This window comes from Saccostrea cucullata, unplaced genomic scaffold (genome assembly GCF_032062105.1).
Source record: "Saccostrea cucullata isolate Sc308-1 unplaced genomic scaffold, CSIRO_AGI_Scuc_v1 ctg91, whole genome shotgun sequence".
Classification (NCBI taxonomy): domain Eukaryota; kingdom Metazoa; phylum Mollusca; class Bivalvia; order Ostreida; family Ostreidae; genus Saccostrea; species Saccostrea cuccullata.
This window is the reverse complement of record NW_026930680.1, coordinates 255,500-273,273: the sequence shown is the minus strand read 5'-3', so window position 1 is coordinate 273,273 and position 17,774 is coordinate 255,500. Positions and strand designations below refer to the sequence as shown.

The 17,774-nt window shown below is 34.2% G+C and overlaps 1 protein-coding gene across 1 annotated transcript in view; it reads right to left on the bottom strand.

The window, feature by feature from the left end:
• Window positions 1-17,774, bottom strand: part of LOC134229591 (uncharacterized) — a 47,962-nt gene that overhangs the window by 13,960 nt on the left and 16,228 nt on the right. Inside the window, exons 10-27 of the mRNA XM_062711340.1 lie at window positions 15,534-15,737; window positions 14,336-14,590; window positions 14,021-14,216; window positions 13,731-13,897; window positions 12,709-12,870; window positions 11,542-11,670; window positions 11,326-11,448; window positions 10,986-11,102; window positions 9,979-10,098; window positions 9,631-9,882; window positions 8,328-8,459; window positions 7,290-7,415; window positions 7,034-7,162; window positions 6,696-6,827; window positions 5,552-5,809; window positions 5,089-5,328; window positions 4,867-4,992; window positions 4,483-4,605 (exon numbers count right to left, since the gene is read on the bottom strand). Coding sequence (XP_062567324.1) covers window positions 4,483-4,605; window positions 4,867-4,992; window positions 5,089-5,328; window positions 5,552-5,809; window positions 6,696-6,827; window positions 7,034-7,162; window positions 7,290-7,415; window positions 8,328-8,459; window positions 9,631-9,882; window positions 9,979-10,098; window positions 10,986-11,102; window positions 11,326-11,448; window positions 11,542-11,670; window positions 12,709-12,870; window positions 13,731-13,897; window positions 14,021-14,216; window positions 14,336-14,590; window positions 15,534-15,737 — 2,991 coding nt within the window. The remainder of the gene's footprint in view (window positions 1-4,482; window positions 4,606-4,866; window positions 4,993-5,088; window positions 5,329-5,551; window positions 5,810-6,695; window positions 6,828-7,033; window positions 7,163-7,289; window positions 7,416-8,327; window positions 8,460-9,630; window positions 9,883-9,978; window positions 10,099-10,985; window positions 11,103-11,325; window positions 11,449-11,541; window positions 11,671-12,708; window positions 12,871-13,730; window positions 13,898-14,020; window positions 14,217-14,335; window positions 14,591-15,533; window positions 15,738-17,774) is intronic.

Below are 17,774 nucleotides of genomic sequence, written 5' to 3'. Positions count from 1 at the left end.
CACCTTATATAATAGGTTGTCTACTTTAGAAAAATTTCACAGCCAAGAATGCTTCTTTGTTCAAGTTAGTTCAGAAAAAAATGAATGAAAAGTTATCAAGCGCTTTAAGTATAAGTCACATTATCCAGCGATGGGGTATACGATGAGAAACCGATGCGTTTTTTGATGAAAATGGCGTGGTTGCCGGCCGGGCACCACTAGTGATCGGACAGTGACTGAGACCATTTTGCGAATCGGTGGGGTCATCGGTAGGAAATAATTCGTAGTTAAAATTCAGCGATGTCTCCAACGATGCCTCACGTCGCTCCTCATCGGCAACCCATCATTAAAACATCTTTCAAGGATCGGCCGATGTATGACCGAGCATCTGTTGAATCTGAGATCATCGGGGGGTTGAGTGGTGTTCAACAGATAACGGTCGATCATCGGTCGATGTTCGACCAAACATTGGCCGGTAGTCGACCGATGTACGAACGATGTTCACCAATGTATGAGCGATGTAATATACATCGGACGATTATCCTGGAACATCGTTTTATGATTAGCGATGCGTCACTATGCCATTGTAATTCCGGCCGGCAACCATGCCACTTTTATCTTGAAACGCATTGGTTGCCGATCGTATACCCATCGCTGTATAATGTGACTGATACTTTAAAGACTACTAGGCCGATGTGAACCGATGTTGTAGCATCGTTAACACATGCATGTCCAAGAACGAATTCGATGTCGATATCGACGATATCGACAATATTATGTCAATATCGTATCGATATCGATCGTCATGAGCACTATTAATTGGAAATATCTTGTGGCATATTTGAGACTCTATATTATGTCGATGTCGTCGATATCAACAATATCATGACGATATCGTATCGATATCGATCCTATTTGCACAATTTGTTTTCATAATGAGGTATAACATAATTTTTCAAAGTCACAAGTGAATCAAAATTGATTCATAATTGGCATGAATATGAAAATAAATTATGATTAAGACAGTATTAGGGTTGTTATTGTTTTAGATTAGATTTAGAGTAAGGTGTTTGGTTAGGGTGACGAATCTTGAAAATATTTCAACAATCATGATTCGATATCGATACGATATCGTCGATATCGACGATATCGACAGTAAGGTAAACTTATTAAACACAGAAGTGATGTAAAAATAAAGTTTTTGTATTATGGTAAAGGTTGGTAAAGTAATATGCTTTTAACAATCATGATTCGATATCGATACGATATCGTCGATATCGACGATATCGACGGCAGGTAAAATCTCCGTAAAAGTAAAGTAAATAAACATAAACACATTCAAAGTAACAGGGAAGGTATTTACCAAGGGCTTTACAAACATGATTCGATATCGAAACGATATCGTCGATATCGACGATATCGACACTTCAGGGAAAGATTTATAAAAAAAAGTTTAAGTAAAAGTTGTAAAACACAAAATATTAAGGATGGAAACCACAATTCTTGGAACAATCATGATTTGATATCGGCACGATATCGAGGATATTGACAGTACCAGGAAGTCATGTAATAAACACACGAGAATAGAGAAATATTATAGAAACTATAAAAAAGTAATGTGTCGATATCGTAACTACATCGTGTCTTGGACATAACTCCGTTAACACCACGGATTACCACCGATTACCACCGGTCTACGGCTACCGGCCGGGAAATGTGACCTAGGCATTAGCTGGAGTAATGGCTACAGACATTGAATGTTAGAGGGTCATCCAAAAAGTCCGTAGACCTTTGTTATAGCTATTTTTTTATTTAACGCGATACTGCAACCAAATTTGGTACACATTTTAACAACAGATTCAAAAATATAAATATAGAAAAGAAATGGAATATATCTTGATGTTGATTAAAAGTATCAAAGATTTAAATGGGGTTACGGAGCAGGGTCATAATTGCATTATTTACTCATTATACACTTTATAATGTTTATAGCTACACCTCTAATAATAGCGCTTGGACAACATATATATTAAATGTTTAAATTAAGTATTTTTAATTACTTCAGATGCATAAAGGTAATATGATACATCACTTTGTTTTAAAGATATAGATTTCTAAAAAGAGAAAGACTCGATTTTTAGCTCACCTGAGCCGAAGGCTCAAGAGAGATTTTCTAATAAAAATTTGTCCGTTGTCTGTCGTCGTTGTCGTCGTCGTCGTTAACTTTTCACACTTTCATCTTTTTTCAAGAACCACTATGCCAATTTCAATCAAACTTGCCACAAAGTATCCTTTGATGAAGGGGTCCAAAGGAAGCCAAATTTGTCCAAAAGGACCATGCCCTCTTCCAAGGGGAGATAATTATGAATTAGCGAAAAATCAATGGTATCTTTTAAAAATCTTTTCAAAAACCACTGGGCTAGGAATAATGAAACTCATGTGGAAGCATCCTCAGGTAGTGAAGCTTCAAATTTGTTCAAATCATGACCCCCGGGGGTAGGGCGGGACCGCAATGGCTGATCAAATTTTTACATAGGAATAAATAGGAAAAATCTTTAAAAATCTTCTCAAGAACAGCAAAGCCATGATTGGTGATATTTATATGAAAGCATCCTCAGGTCGTGCAGATTCAATTTTTTTCAAAACATGACCCCCGGGGGTAAGGTGGGGCCACAACAGATAATCAAATTTTTTCATAGGAATACATGTATATAGGAAAAATGTTTTTTTTTTTTAATTTTCTCAAGAACAGTGAAGTCATTATTTGTCATATTTATATAGAAGCATCTGCAGGTGGTGTAGATTCATGTTTGTAAAATCATAACTCTCGGGGATAGGCTGGGGCCACAATGGACGATCAAGGGTTTACATAAGAATTTATAGGAAAAAAAATTTCAAAAATCTTCTTCTCAAGAACATCAAAGCCATGGTTGGTCTTATCTATATTGAAGCATCCACAGCTAGTTTAGATTCAAGTTTGTTCAAAATATTGACCCTCTGGGTAGGGTGGAGCCACAATGAATGATCAAAGTTTAATATACGAAAACTTCTTCTCAAGTTTCTTCGTCTCGGTTTTGGGGGTAGTAAGGTGGGGATTTAAGAGAAGGCAGGGCAAATAACTCGCTCATCACATGACTGTTTTGCGTTAACGTCATCTTCACGGTTGATTGAAAACCATTCCAGGCCCTCTCTAACAACGGGTAACAAGTTTTATTGGGAAAAATTTACAAGAAACTGCTTAGTTACGCGTTGTTGACTTTTTCATTAATTAGGCGATTCGAAAACCAGACCCCATGGAACTTCCGTAAATTGTACCAAGATTGCAAGAAAATCATATCGTCTCTAAATATTGAAAAACAATGTGTATACCTCAGGTGCATCAAATGATGAAACAAGATTTGTTGACAAACTCGTCGTCATCAAATTGCACTTGTTTTGGTCTTTTTGTTCCCCTATGTGACGTCATAAATTTTACGGTTGAGTAATTATGAACACTAATTTTGGTGCATCGTAACAAAATTTCTCATCTGACCAATTTTTGTAAATTTTGGTCATGTAGTTTTAAAAATTTTCGAATATTATGCTACCCTGCGTTTCTTTTTCCTTTCAGTATATAAAAATGAGCCGTGCATTCGCATTTAAAGAACAGACAATTTTTTAATGGTAGAAACTTCAAATTGGACGTTGTAAGGTCTGAATAGAAACGGATTAATATTATAATCTTTTGTCAAAAGAGTTAGTGGTGTCATGAAATGTGTTGTGCACTTCACTGTTGCGGAACTTGTGAATGCATAATTATGCAGTGAAGAATATGAAATCAATGGCAATCAAACTTATCTTTAAGGTACTCAAATAATTGTAAGCAAACTAGATGGCAAGTTTTTTTATGAAAGGGGAAGTCGCTACAAAGACGCTATTAAAAGAGAAGGCAGAGTAAGTTTGAGCAATTTTCTCGACTTTGTTTTAGACGTTACAATAAGGATATGGAGATAACGAACAATATTCAAGCTCAAAGTCCATTAAACAATATACAAAATCAGAGCAGAGCAAACACGGACCTCCGAAACATCAGAGGTGGAATCAGGTGCCATGGAGGTGTGAGCATCCCCTGCCGACCGGTCACACCCGCCGTGTGCTCGTTGTCATGATCAATATTACATTATTAAACTGTTCTCCGTGGCGATAAAACATGTTGCTTTTAAAACTGGCGGACATAAGTTCCATTTAAGCAAATGGAATGAAACTTCATTCATCGATCAAATAAATGATTTTTACATTTAGAAATGTGTTGATCTTTAATTTTGTAAAAATAATATGATGAAGAAGAACATTACATATTTTTCGAATGACACTCGTAAAAACGATTGATTCTTTGACCTATGTGAACTAACAGTGCCAATTTCAACATAAAATTGTGATGATGCACATGGGATTTCTAGAAAAACAGTCAAATTACAGACAATTTGAATTTTACACAATCAATAATGTTCTCATCTTAATTACCAACACATGTCCTCTGGTCCACATCCAGTCTTTTTCCGTCAGCACAGGAACACAAATACCCCAAACCTGGAGACCTTTGGTTACAGGTCTCACTGCATGGATTAGGGGAACATTCGTCGATATCTACAAGAAAATCATTTAATACAATATCTTTTCTATGAATACAAGTTAATGAAGTTATTTGTCCAAAATCTGATTAAATTATCACTTTTTTAAAAAACATGTAACGACTCTTTCGTTTTAAATTTTTGACACTCTCAAACCACCTTCAATACAAATTACTCTCATTATATCCACATAGCTTTTTGATGTTGAGTGAATAAATCAAATATCGATGCATCTGATAAATGAAATAGTTTGCCATAACATTTGTGAAATTCATACCATCACAACGAATATTATCTGCATTTAAGGAGAAGCCCTTGTCACAGAAACAATACTCAGAACCATCGGGGTTGACTCCACATTGCTGTGTGCAGTTAAACGTACTATTTGTACACACGGTTTTTTCTACAAAAAGAAATTGTAAAAATGCTTTCTCTACACTTTTGTCTTGAACATGGAATTTTTTTAAATCAGAAAAAAAAATTATAAGCATTTTCTTACGAGAACATTTGGTTCGTGTCGTGGTGTCTAGGATGAATCCTGGGTTGCATGAACACTTGTAGCTTCCTATGATGTTGGTACAAACTTGATCACAAGGACTCACAGGGAGAGAACACTCGTCAAAATCCTCACACCTTGATGTATCAACCAATCTAAATCCATTCTTACAGCTACAGGAGTAACTTCCGGGAGTGTTCGAACACTCCTGACTACAAGGACTCGTATTGCATTCGTCGATATCTAAAATAATATGATTTCAATTCAGTTTTATTATTCTTAGTACTTGAAATATAGCTAAACTTATAATATACTTATAATATACTTATAATCACATTCAAAGGTTTTTCAAATTTATTATGTTCATTGGCCTTAGTTTGCACATTTTAAAAATTGTCCAAGTATTTAGAATCAGAAATCAATAGAAAAGGAAAAAAATGAATGCTCAAATCATAAAGAAATTTACCTAGACATGTCCCGGTCGTTGTATTCTTTTCGTAACCAGTTGCACAAACGCAGACGTATGATCCTGGAGCATTTTTGCATTCTACATTCATACCTGTACATGGACTTACTGACGCACACTCGTCTTTGTCAAAGTCACATTTTTCTCCAGTCCATCCATCAGAACATACACAACCTTTTACTTTGTCACAGCTTACAGAGCCAACCCCACAATTACAAGGTGTAGCACAATTTTCTCCATAGGTAAATCCATTACATTCTGCGAATGAAAATTAAATGTATCTGGCAGAAAGTTATTTATTAATTTACTGGAAAGTATTTCCCCTCTTAACCCCTTTCATGGCAAAGATTTCAAGCATTTCTAGAGAAATCAATATCAAGATTTTAAGGCACTTTTCTGGAATTTCTTGTAATCTTTGCATATATACCAATGTATATTCTAAAAGAAGGTATTGTGTAGTTTCTAAAAATGATTAGAAAAATATTATTCCCGTTGCCATGTCAACGAAATAAACAATTATATTGCTGGAATTTCTATTTATTGATGAATGAGTTTCATTTTGTCTATTTTGCTTAATTAACTATTTTCAAAAATTTTTGTTTGCCCCCAAAAATAACACGCGTATTACCACCATGTTTATTTCGATCACGGCAAATTGAATAGCACAATCCCTCAAATAGTGTGAGAAGTTTAACTTGAGCTAGAAAAAAAAAACTGGTTCAATCTATAGAAAAATTTTCTGTACAGTAATTTGTTGTAATTATTTTCCTTTTCTAACGGTGCAAGAATTAATCTGATATTTGCAGTATTAACGAAGTTATGAATGTTTGTTTACAATGTGGACGCTTTTCACGTCAGATGCGAAGAATGCATACATGTATATGCCATGAAATACTGAACCCTCAGCGAAAGGAATAATTCATTTTGCCATTCAATATCTAACTAAGGGTGTCCTTAAACTGATATATGCTATTTATTATAGACTAAAAATATGCGTTGTATGTATTAATAAAGCGTTTAATAAAAGAACAAGCAATAAGATACTATTTCATACTACAATTCGTATATGTGTACTTTCTTTTCTAAATATCTGAGTTTAATTTCCTTACTGCACATCTTCATGCATATGGTTCTTATTATTTACCTTGACATGTTCTACCATCATTTTCTAAACTATATCCTATTGGGCAGGAACAGGTATAAGAACCGTCAGTGTTGATGCATTTATCTTTGAAGGTACATTTGTTCAAGGAATTGTCATTGCACTCATCCACATCTAAACAAAAAATCACTTCAAATTAATTAATGTATTAGATCTTGCTTGAATGTAAAATGCAGACAAATATTTAAATTTAGGATGTAATTTTTGCTAAGATCAGATCATGAATCTGTTAGTTATAAGAAGATATTTCTCTTTATCAGATGAAATTGTTTTTCAGAAAACAATACAAATTAGGCTTCTATAGAACACATAATACACACCGAGACAGGATCTTTCGTCTTGGTTATTTAGTAGAAATCCAGCAGGACAGAAACAATATCCATTATCACCATCCTTTTTACATCCATATGTACAATTCAAAGATGGAAATAGCGAGCAGACGTCCTGCACTATTTTTAAGAAGACATGAAGAGGAAATAATAAATCAATGCAATTGTTACTTATTTATTTTTAAAGATGTTCAAAATGAAGTAAAAATGAATAGAAATTTTAATTCTTTAACTGTATTTGTTTTACCTTCTATACAGGCTTTTCTATCGTCATCTAATGTGTATCCAAATTCACATTCACAATTAAAGCCACCTTCTACATTTATACATCTTTGAGAACACCCATGGACCTCAGCCTCACATTCATCAAAATCTATTCAAATAAAACAAAAATTTGTGTTCAGTAAAGAAAGGAGGGAAATTTAAACACGTTATTATTATACTTATTTGGACTAGTACATAAATGTGTCCTGTCTCTTTTGAGGCGTATATGATGGGTAATATATTTTAAGATTTTTAGATGACGCAAGAAAGTAGAAATTTCATATCAGAAACGCTTCTTTAGAAACAGCACAATTCAAAACTGTGGTTTCATTTAGCTTAATGGTCTGGTTGGATAGAAGCATTTATATCGATTAGATTCTGTGTCAACATACTATTATAAAGGTCAGACGCAAACCACATAAATGTTGATTGTCTTGTTTTAAGTCCCGTTCGAAAAAATATTCACTCATAAAGATCATCGTGTACCAGTGGAGGACATCAAATTTAGATATTTTAACTTTACTCTCAGGGCTCTATGTCGTGTCAACGCCTGTTTTGACATGGGGCCTCGGTTTTAAGGTCTCATTGGAAGGACCATCAACTTTCCGTTCAAAGTGCCAAGCGTGAAGGAACAGTCGCTACATTTTATTTTGATCGAATTAGGTTAGTCTCGACGGAGGTTGGAACCCATGATCTCTCGATCGCCTAGCAATCGTATGACCGCTTTACCGAATGAGCTACCATGCCGGTCGGATACGCATATAGGTGTGAAAACAAAGTACTTAACGTTTTCTTTTAATTTGATAACAATACTTCCTTCTGAAAGACTTTTACATGTCTGGTTTGCAATCTTGTTCCTTGATAAAAATAGGTTAATTGAAATGGAAACATACATGTAAAGTACTATCCAATCGAACACACTGTGGGCGCAACTCGTACTACCAAATACCCAGTTTTATAAAATAAATTCAGTTAAAGAAAACTCATAAAATATGAGACAAATACGATATATATTGCTTACCTTCACATTCGTAAGGGTTCTTATTATTAAATCCAGTTTTACAAGTACAAGTGTACCCTCCAATGTTATTCGTACAGACAGACATCGTAGAAGAACAGTTATTAGAGGCAGCGTTATCGCATTCATCAATATCTGTGGAATAAGTAGAATTGGCAAACATAAGTCAGTTGTCATTAAATTTTTTCATATACTTAGCAGTCAATGAACAATTCGGAACGCAAAATATCTACTGCAAGTCTGATGCTTGTCATAATATGCTCATCTGCAAACTTTTTTTTTCTTAAATATATTCTGATTGTACAAACAAGTACTTCAGAAATTATGTTATGAAAAAGATATTTCAGTTTTTCATTGACAATGAATCCTTTGGAGACCAGGTCTTCCACCATATATGTTGGAATCTTCATACATGTAGCTACTTCTTCTGCCATTTCAGAAATTCCATATGAAAAAAAGAAGTTACTGTTGTCTTCAACTCGACATTTAATACTTCAATGAGTTTTATCAATTAACACTTTTCTTTTTGTATTCCTGCCTTGATTCGATATATATAATTGAATTCATAATTATAAATGAATACACACCAGATTCTGAAACACTTATCTCATACTTGAATGATTAATAATAAATAGTTAACGAGAGTGATTCCTTACCAGCAACTAAACTCTATGATAAATGAAATGAATTCAATTTTCTATCGTCAAATTCTTTATTTATTTAGTAATATACCATAACTAGTATCACCTGGACGTGGATTGTTGTCTAACAATTGATTCAATACACGTGAACATTGTTGAATGAGATCAATCCTTAAAACGAAGCAAGCTATTGAAAATTAGGTTGATGATACAAGGAAATCAAGAATATTGCTAAAAGTCAACACCTCACAAATTTGATAGCTATGACCCATACAATTATTTAATATATTACCTTGTTTGCAAATTAAGTTTGAATCTGGACTGACGTCATTTTTTTCACACTGAATTGTCTTTCACACTGAATTGTCTTATGTATTTTCCGTTTACCCAAACATGACGACAGAGCATAAGGTAGATATGGGATGCTTATTCTACCATGGTACCTGATCCAAACTTTGTTTATAGTGTTTTCTATTTGCTTTATACTCAATTTGTAAAATTATTATTTTTAGCATGATCACTGATTATAAGTATAGCTTCACATTTCATGATTCCATGATATACATAATTATATATTTCCAAATCTATGCACTCACAGGGTTCAACCATCTATTGTATACATTGACATGGACCGAATACATGGACTTTAGATAAATTTATCTTACCAACACAGTTGTTATTGACTTTTTGAAATCCCGTTCGACAGTTACAAGTGTGAGATCCTTCTAAGTTTTGACAGATTTTGTCACTACCACAGATGTTAGGGTTTTCTGTACATTCATCAACATCCTGGTCACAGTTACTTCCGGTCCAGCCTGATTTACACACACACCCTGTCACTGGATCACACCGGTCCATCCCCTTACCACAGATACACGTTTGTTGACAACCAACACCATAGTTAGGGGGTTCGCATTCTGTAACGTAGTCATAAATTACTTTCTTCACATACTTGTAAGTGCTTACTTTATGAAAATCCATTTTTAGAAAAAAATATTTTAGCAAATTCTTACCTGAACAGGTTGTTTTATCTTGGTTTAACGTGAAGCCAGCGAAACATGAACAAGTGTATGAGCCATCAGAATTCTGACAGTCCTGGGAACAAATACCGCCAACTTCACATTCGTTTACGTCTATAAAAGTGAAAAAGATATCAGCAGTTAAAAGCACTTCAAGAAGTTTTATTTCGCCGATAATAGATTTTATTTTAACTTCATCGTTTTATGCAATAACTGACAAAAATATCAGGCACAGAATGATTCTGTAAAATTCTTTTAAAGTTCAAAGAATGCACATTATGACTTATTTTTAAATAAATAATGATTTTCCCCCAAGATGTTTCTATCATTCAATTTTAAAAAAGAAATTCACGATTTTTGGTTGAAGACTATTTTAAAAATCTCGTGAGTCAGAACCTCAATTCATATGAGATTTGCAGCACTAATTTTTTTATAAAACTTTTCATTATCAAAATTAAGGTTGAATTTTAAACATCTTTTAACACTGAAATTTAAAGTTGATATGTATGATAGTCTCATAGAGTGCCAACAAATGCAAAATATTGTTTTCGTTAGTAGCAATCTATATCTGGATAGCGCATTTCAGAATCAATGCTTTGGGAGGGAGACTGTTAGGAAAAATGAATGCCTGAATTGCATCTTTTATACAAGTTGATGGTTTTGTAGCATTTGGGTTATTTTTAGATTGATTTCTCGTTGCACAAGATTCAAAATTCTTGTTCAGAAATTTACATGATTTAATACAGGAAATTTTTCAGAAATGAAAATAATTATCAGTTATTGCAGTTTCCTACCTCCATCGTAAACGAGCTGAGTTCCGTTAAATAATCGCGATTTTAAGTAATGTGTATCCCAGAAAAATCAGATCTTAAGCACATTAATCTCTAACAATATTAAATTGTTAATCATATCCCATATCAAGGTCAAATTCTAGAAAAATGCTTTTAGATCTATTTAATGTACCGTATTAGAAGTCTCGATTTGTTAAGATAGAATTATACCTGTACAATTCGTTAAGTTCTGTAGTTGGTATCCATTCGGGCAAATACAGAATTTCGTTCCATCGCTTTCCTCGTCACAAGCATATTCACAATTCAATGCACCACAATTACCTGACCCTGAATAGAAGCAATGTTAAAAAAATTTAATGCTTTAACTTTCTCCTTCTATTTTCTCAAATAATCAACATATCAAAGACTTCTGTTGTACATTGAATATAAATTTTTGTCAGGAATCAGAAAACATTATCAAGTTAAAGAGGAATCACACAGCAAAAAGGTAAAGATTACTGGTAGTAATATTTTCTTTAACGTGTATGAATAAAATTAATATTTATGGTACCTGTACATGTTTTATTGTCACTATTCAATGTATAACCAGAGATACAAGAACAAACAAAAGACCCAGGAGTGTTGGTACAGCGCTGCTCACATCCGGATGTGCTTTCTATACATTCTTCGATATCTAAAGGGAAAAAATATACCTGAAATCGTTGTACCTTGTCTACCAATATGAATGAATTTTGATATAAAAATTTCACATTATAGAAACATATACCTTGGCAAATATTTCCGACTCTTCTATAACCTGGTTTACAATTACATTGGTAGCTGCCCTCGGTATTTTCGCACACTTGTGTTGCACTATCGCATGAATTTGTTTCTGTACTATTACATTCATTTATGTCTGTGAATATATTAAAATAATGTATTTACTGTAATTCAGATTAATTTTTTGACTAACATTTTGACTATGTTTAAGAAATAAATTCCTTTTTAAAGTCATTCTTTCAATAAAAAAAAAATATCACTATGCGAATATCAACTGGACACCTCCTGTTCATCAAAATAATTGAAAGATTGAATATGACAAAAAAGAAAATTATAGGTGAAATAAAAACCCAAGATGCAGTCATGATTATCGGCCGAAGGAATGGTCGATGTGTTTGAATGTGAACAATTGGGAAACGAGACGTTATTTTTTCATTGCTTCGATGAAATATTTCTTTATTGATCACATACATTTAAAGTTATGAATAAAAGTTTCAAAAATTTGCCTAATACTAAGTTTAAATAGTTTTATTACTTTTCAGTCTGTTTTTGATTTTACCTTAGGTATTTATTATGATTATATATTAAATGAACTGTCCCCAAACAGTAGCGTCTGTGAGATTATAAAAAGAAAATTAAATTTATAAGGTTTCCGGATATCCATTCAATAAAGTGCATAAAATAATTAATACATAGTATAAAGAGTTAATTAACTTTTATTATGAATACAGTACAGTTGCAAGTGACAGCGTTTATTTCTGCACTCCACATATATTGTGATACACATCTATCACCACGGATCGGGCTAATCACGTGACAAAGATCCGCTGATATATGTGGCGTCTTTAGTCCAATTTTGTCAGCAATTTAAGAAGCTTGTATTTTTGGCATTTGTCTTTAAATAAAATTTAATAATTTGATTTCGATACTTTCCTATCACTTCTCTCCGATTTCTATAATAGTATTCATGAATTTATTTGTCTGAGTATACTTGATAACCAGCAATTAATCGCTGAAATACAAACAGAGGGTCACAGCATTAAGTCAACATGTTTGTGTTCCAAACATAAGTAACTATCCTGAATTAAATGTTAAAGTTAATAAATCATTCCATTCTCTTATGGATACAACTGTAGTTTGTTTTGTATTACAAAGGAAGATGACAAATTGGTACCTTCACATTTGTTATCCGATAAGATATAACCTGCAGGACAGTCAGAACAATTGTATCCCCTCCCTAATGCACGCTCCTCCTCAGGTGTCAAGTCTGTACAGTTTCTACCCTGGGCACAGGGGGACTGGGCGCATCCATCAATATCGGTCAAACAATCCTCTCCTGTAATACACTATACTGTAAGTACATGTGTTAAACCAAGAAAAAATCTCATTTCAGTACACGCTTATAATTCGGGAAGAATGTATGAATGTACGCGTATTGATGAAAGACTAATAGAATCATTCATTACTACGAGTGTGGGATAGTGAAATTCCACCGAGGGGACAAGATTCACGGTCTAGGGCGAGGCTTTGCCGAGTCCTAGACCGTGAATCTTGGCCCCGAGGTGGAATTTCACTATTCCCACATGAGTATGTAATGAATGATTATTTTTTTCGCATTATTTTATCCAAAGTAACGGCCTGTCAATGACATCGCCATGATAGGGCTAAAAATATTTTTTTTTAATTTTCCATCTAATTAAAAATCTAAATACACCGTCGGAGAGAGCGTACCTGAAGATGGTTTTACGTGTAAACTGATAAAATAAATTTCAGTCCATGTAAATTAATTAGATAGATAAAAACAGGGAATAAAAAACTTATCTATCCGAGAGCCTACACATTCATTCAAGAAGAATCATTCCGCGATCTAAAAATAGTGCCATTTAAAAAGTGAAAATACGACAATATTTTGAATGAAAATAAGTTTATCTTAATAAGTTAAATGACAACATTTTAAGTATGTGTAATATTTTTTAACATTGTTACAATTTCTTTGTATAAAGACGGGATGTTTACATTATCGTTCGCGGCGTAGTAATACACAGTGTAAGACAGAAAAATATCACACCGCTGTCTCACACCGGAAAAGTCAATCTTACACTGGTGATTATGCGAGAAAATAACATTCAAAGTTGTGTTGATTTAATTAAAAGTAAGGAAATAAATCAAAAACATATTATTTACAAAAAAATGAACCTGAGTATCCCGTGGTACAAATGCATTTAGCATATTTGAACAGATCACTTGTAGAACTTCTAGTTTCATTAAAATTGCATGTTCCCTGGCCATTACAACCGGAACAGAGAATAACAGTGACATCTACTGGAGCAGCTTGTGCTCCTTTGTCGTCAACAACAGTTACACTGTAAAGAAAATACACTAAATTAAAGAAAATATTGAAAAATGTAGCTTGGGTTTAATTTTTTAGTTGATGGCATTTTAATTAATTATAACTCAAAGAAGGTGATACAATTAGTTATACTCACCTTATATTTGCAATGCTAGTGTCTTGAGGTACCCATGTAGCTATGCCAGTTAGGTTATTGAAAGAGAAGCCTGGAGGTTTTTGAAGTACTTCGTAAGTATAAGTGCCATCATCTGAAGCATTAAACTTGATTTCCACTGGCTTGTTAACCTCTGCCTGAATTTCCGATTCCCCTTCTATATTTGGAATCTCATTTTCTAAAAAGACGAATTGCATAATAAATGCAGATTGATAAAGGACTCAGTTTTCTCTTTCAAATTGATAAATGTATCATCTTTTTAACATTTTTTCTATCCAGGGAGATTTGCATTGTTACCTAAAGAAGCCGTGTCGGCTGCAGATGAATCGGCGTCCGCCCCTGAGGACTTTGCAAGTGACGTATCCCCGGTTGCTAGGAAGTCAAAAATACAAGCTTTTGCGGCATTATCGCCACCACATACTTGTTTTGCTTCGTTGACTTTTTCTTGTTCTACCTCATCTATGAAGAATGGCACAAAATCTGGGTGCGAGTAATTGCTGTGAGACAGTCCAGTGTCATAATGGAAAAGAGACGTTGAGGAATTTATTGACCCTGTAAATATTGCAAACTGGTACATGTATGACTATATTTAGTGATGCCATTTTTAAGTACACATGATACTTCATGATAATTATTAAAATAGCCTTTTGTTGAAAACATTTAAATGAAATTTATATCAAAAACAGTAGAAAAAGTAGGCTGAGAAATGTCTTTCATGTTCACATATTTTTATCAATTTTCAAGGAAAAGGGTGCTAATCTTTATCAGTAATGAAGTTTCATATCTGGAAACTGCAAAATATTTTTTCCGGAGGTGCTGACTGTTTACTTGTATTTATTTGAAAGTTCTTGTATTTTTTTAATTTTACGTATCCCCTATATTGTGAATTATTATACAATGCCTTGTAAGTCATTTGAACATACAAGGAAAAAAGTAAATCAAACTTTGTAATGTAAAATATCACATTCAAAATTGAAGAACTTAACACTTGATTTACTTGCTTCACCTGAAAACTGGGGGAGAGATACTAGTAGAAACATTTTTTAACATTTCAAACGTTCATTAAAATATATTAATGAAATATATGGATATAAAAAGCAGTATTCAAACTCAGAAGTCCATCAAGCATTACAAAATAAGAGCAGTGCAAACATGGACCTCCGAAAAAAAATCAGAGGCGGGATCAGGTGCCATGGTGGAGTGAGCATCCCCTGTCGGCCAGTCACACCCGTCGCGTGTTCCTTGTCATGTTCGGAAAAAAAATCTATTATCAACAAATGATATAAACTCCCTTATAATAGTGTTTGCTTGTATTGATCTGAACTACAATCATTTCAGACATTAGAAATATAAGAAGACTTTTAAAATGGCTTTTTACAAGCTCGTACATTCTAAGCATGCTTTGTCCTATTAGATATATCTAGAAGGGTTGAAACAACATGAACAGATTGTAAGAGAGAGTGAAAGAGCGAGAAAAAGAGAGAGAATATCTCACACAGTTGTCCAAAATTCTGATATATCTTTCGCTCTGTGTCAACATCACTGTCATACAGTGTGGTCCCGTCTGGAAGAATAAAATCGTTGGTTGCATTTCCGTCAAAATTTCCCATCAGTCCTAGCACCTTCCCCTCGTACGCACTGTCCACCATCGTCTCTGTTGTTAGGAAGCGTACACCTAGGCTTATTTTGATTGTTATCGCTGAAAAGAAAACAAGGTGTGTTATTGAAACACTGGTGCCACGTATGGCAACTTAAAGCAAAGGTTAAACTCCCTCTTATGCAAATCAAATATGTTCCAAAAGTAAGGTCTTCTCACAAGAAATTTCATTTGTGAGATATGAAAGCCCTAGCAGCACCTATTAAACATAGGTAATCAGAGATTACAGAGCTCACCTCAACGAATGTTGTCTTTAAGTAAGGCAAAGTCACACAATTAACCAACAAAAAGTATACATTCCAAAAATGAAAATATTTTTAAAAGCAATTTTGATCTGATACTTTGAAATAGACCTACATAAAAAATTTAAACTACTTCTTCTTCATGAAAATGTAATGAAAATCCAGCATCTGAAGCAAATTTGCGAGTTTTCATCTCTTGATGCAGCATTTGTGCAAGTTTGGTTTATACAATGTTATATAAGCCTTATAGTTTTTGGTAATAGACCTGCAAAAACTTTTACCTTGTCTATTATCTGAAAAATGTATGTCCAATTCAGCATCCGAAAAGTCCATTAGTGTGCATCCTTAGATGTATCATCCATGCAAGTTTGCTCATTATAGGGCTCATAGTTTATTGGAAATGAAACATGCATCAAAAAACATTTTCACTCATCTACAAAAAGTAGGTCAGATTCAGCATCCGAAGCAAGCCTGGAAGTATGCATCCTTAGATCGTCTATGCAAGATTGGTCATTTAAAAACTCATAGTTCCTTGGAAATGAAACCTGCACCAAAAACTTTTAACTATTCACTCAACCGGAAAATGTAGGTCAGATTCAGCATCCGAAGCAAGCCTGGTAGTGTGCATCCTTAGATGTATCATCCATGCAAGTTTGGTTAACATAGGTCTTATAGTTACTTGGAAATGAAACCTGTACCAAAAACTTTAACCTGTTCACTCAACTGGAAAATGTAAGAGATTCAGCATCCGAAAAGCCCGATTATGCATCCTTAGATGTATCATCCATGCAAGTTTGGTCAACATAGGGCTTATATTACTTGGAAATGAAACCTACACCAAAAACTTTAACCTGTTCACTCAACCGGAAAATGTAGGTCAGATTCAGCATCCGAAGCAAGCCCAATAGTAGAGATGTATCATCCATGCAAGTTTGGTCAACATAATAGTTACTTGGAAATGAAACCTGCACCAAAAACTTTAACCTGTTCACTCAACCGGAAAATGTAGGTCAAATTCAGCATCAAGCAAGTCCGGTAGTATGCATCCTTAGATGTGGTCCATGCAAGTTTGGTCAACATAGGGCTTATAATTACTTGGAAATGAAACCTACACCAAAAACTTTAACCTGTTCACTCAACCGGAAAATGTAGGTCAGATTCAGCATCCGAAGCAAGCCCGGTAGTATGCATCCTTAGATGTATCATCCATGCAAGTTTGGTCAACATAGGGCTTATAGTTACTTGGAAATGAAACCTACACCAAAAACTGCCCCAAAAATTTTAACCTGCTCCAAAAACATTAACCTGGTCATTCCTTTGCTGAAATTGCAGCATCTGAAACTTTGTCTGGTACAATAAAACACACTAAAACCATCTTGCATGCATGTCTAATCAGTATAGGACACAGAAGTAATTAAAAAGAAAACTGCTCCAAAAAACTTAACCTTAACCTGGGACGCCGACGCCGACGCCGAGGGTATCACGTAAGCTCCCCCCAACTTCGTTGAGGTGAGCTAAAAAGTGTTGGTCATCATAAATTTTTTTAAAGTAGGTCAAACTCCAAGGTCTAGGTCAAAGGGTCAAAGTTTCTGGTATCCAAACGAAGATCTTGTCACAAGCATTATATACTAGTATATGAAATACGGAATCCCCAGCCCTTACAGTTCAAAAGTTGTGATCAAGGTTAAGTTTTTTAAAGTATGCCAAATTCAAAGGACAAGGTGAAGGGGTCAAAGTTGTTGGTATCTAAAAGAAGGTCTTGTCACATGAATAACATATTTCAAGGATTAAAGCCCTATCCCCAACTGTGCAAGCAATATAGCCAAGGATAAACTTT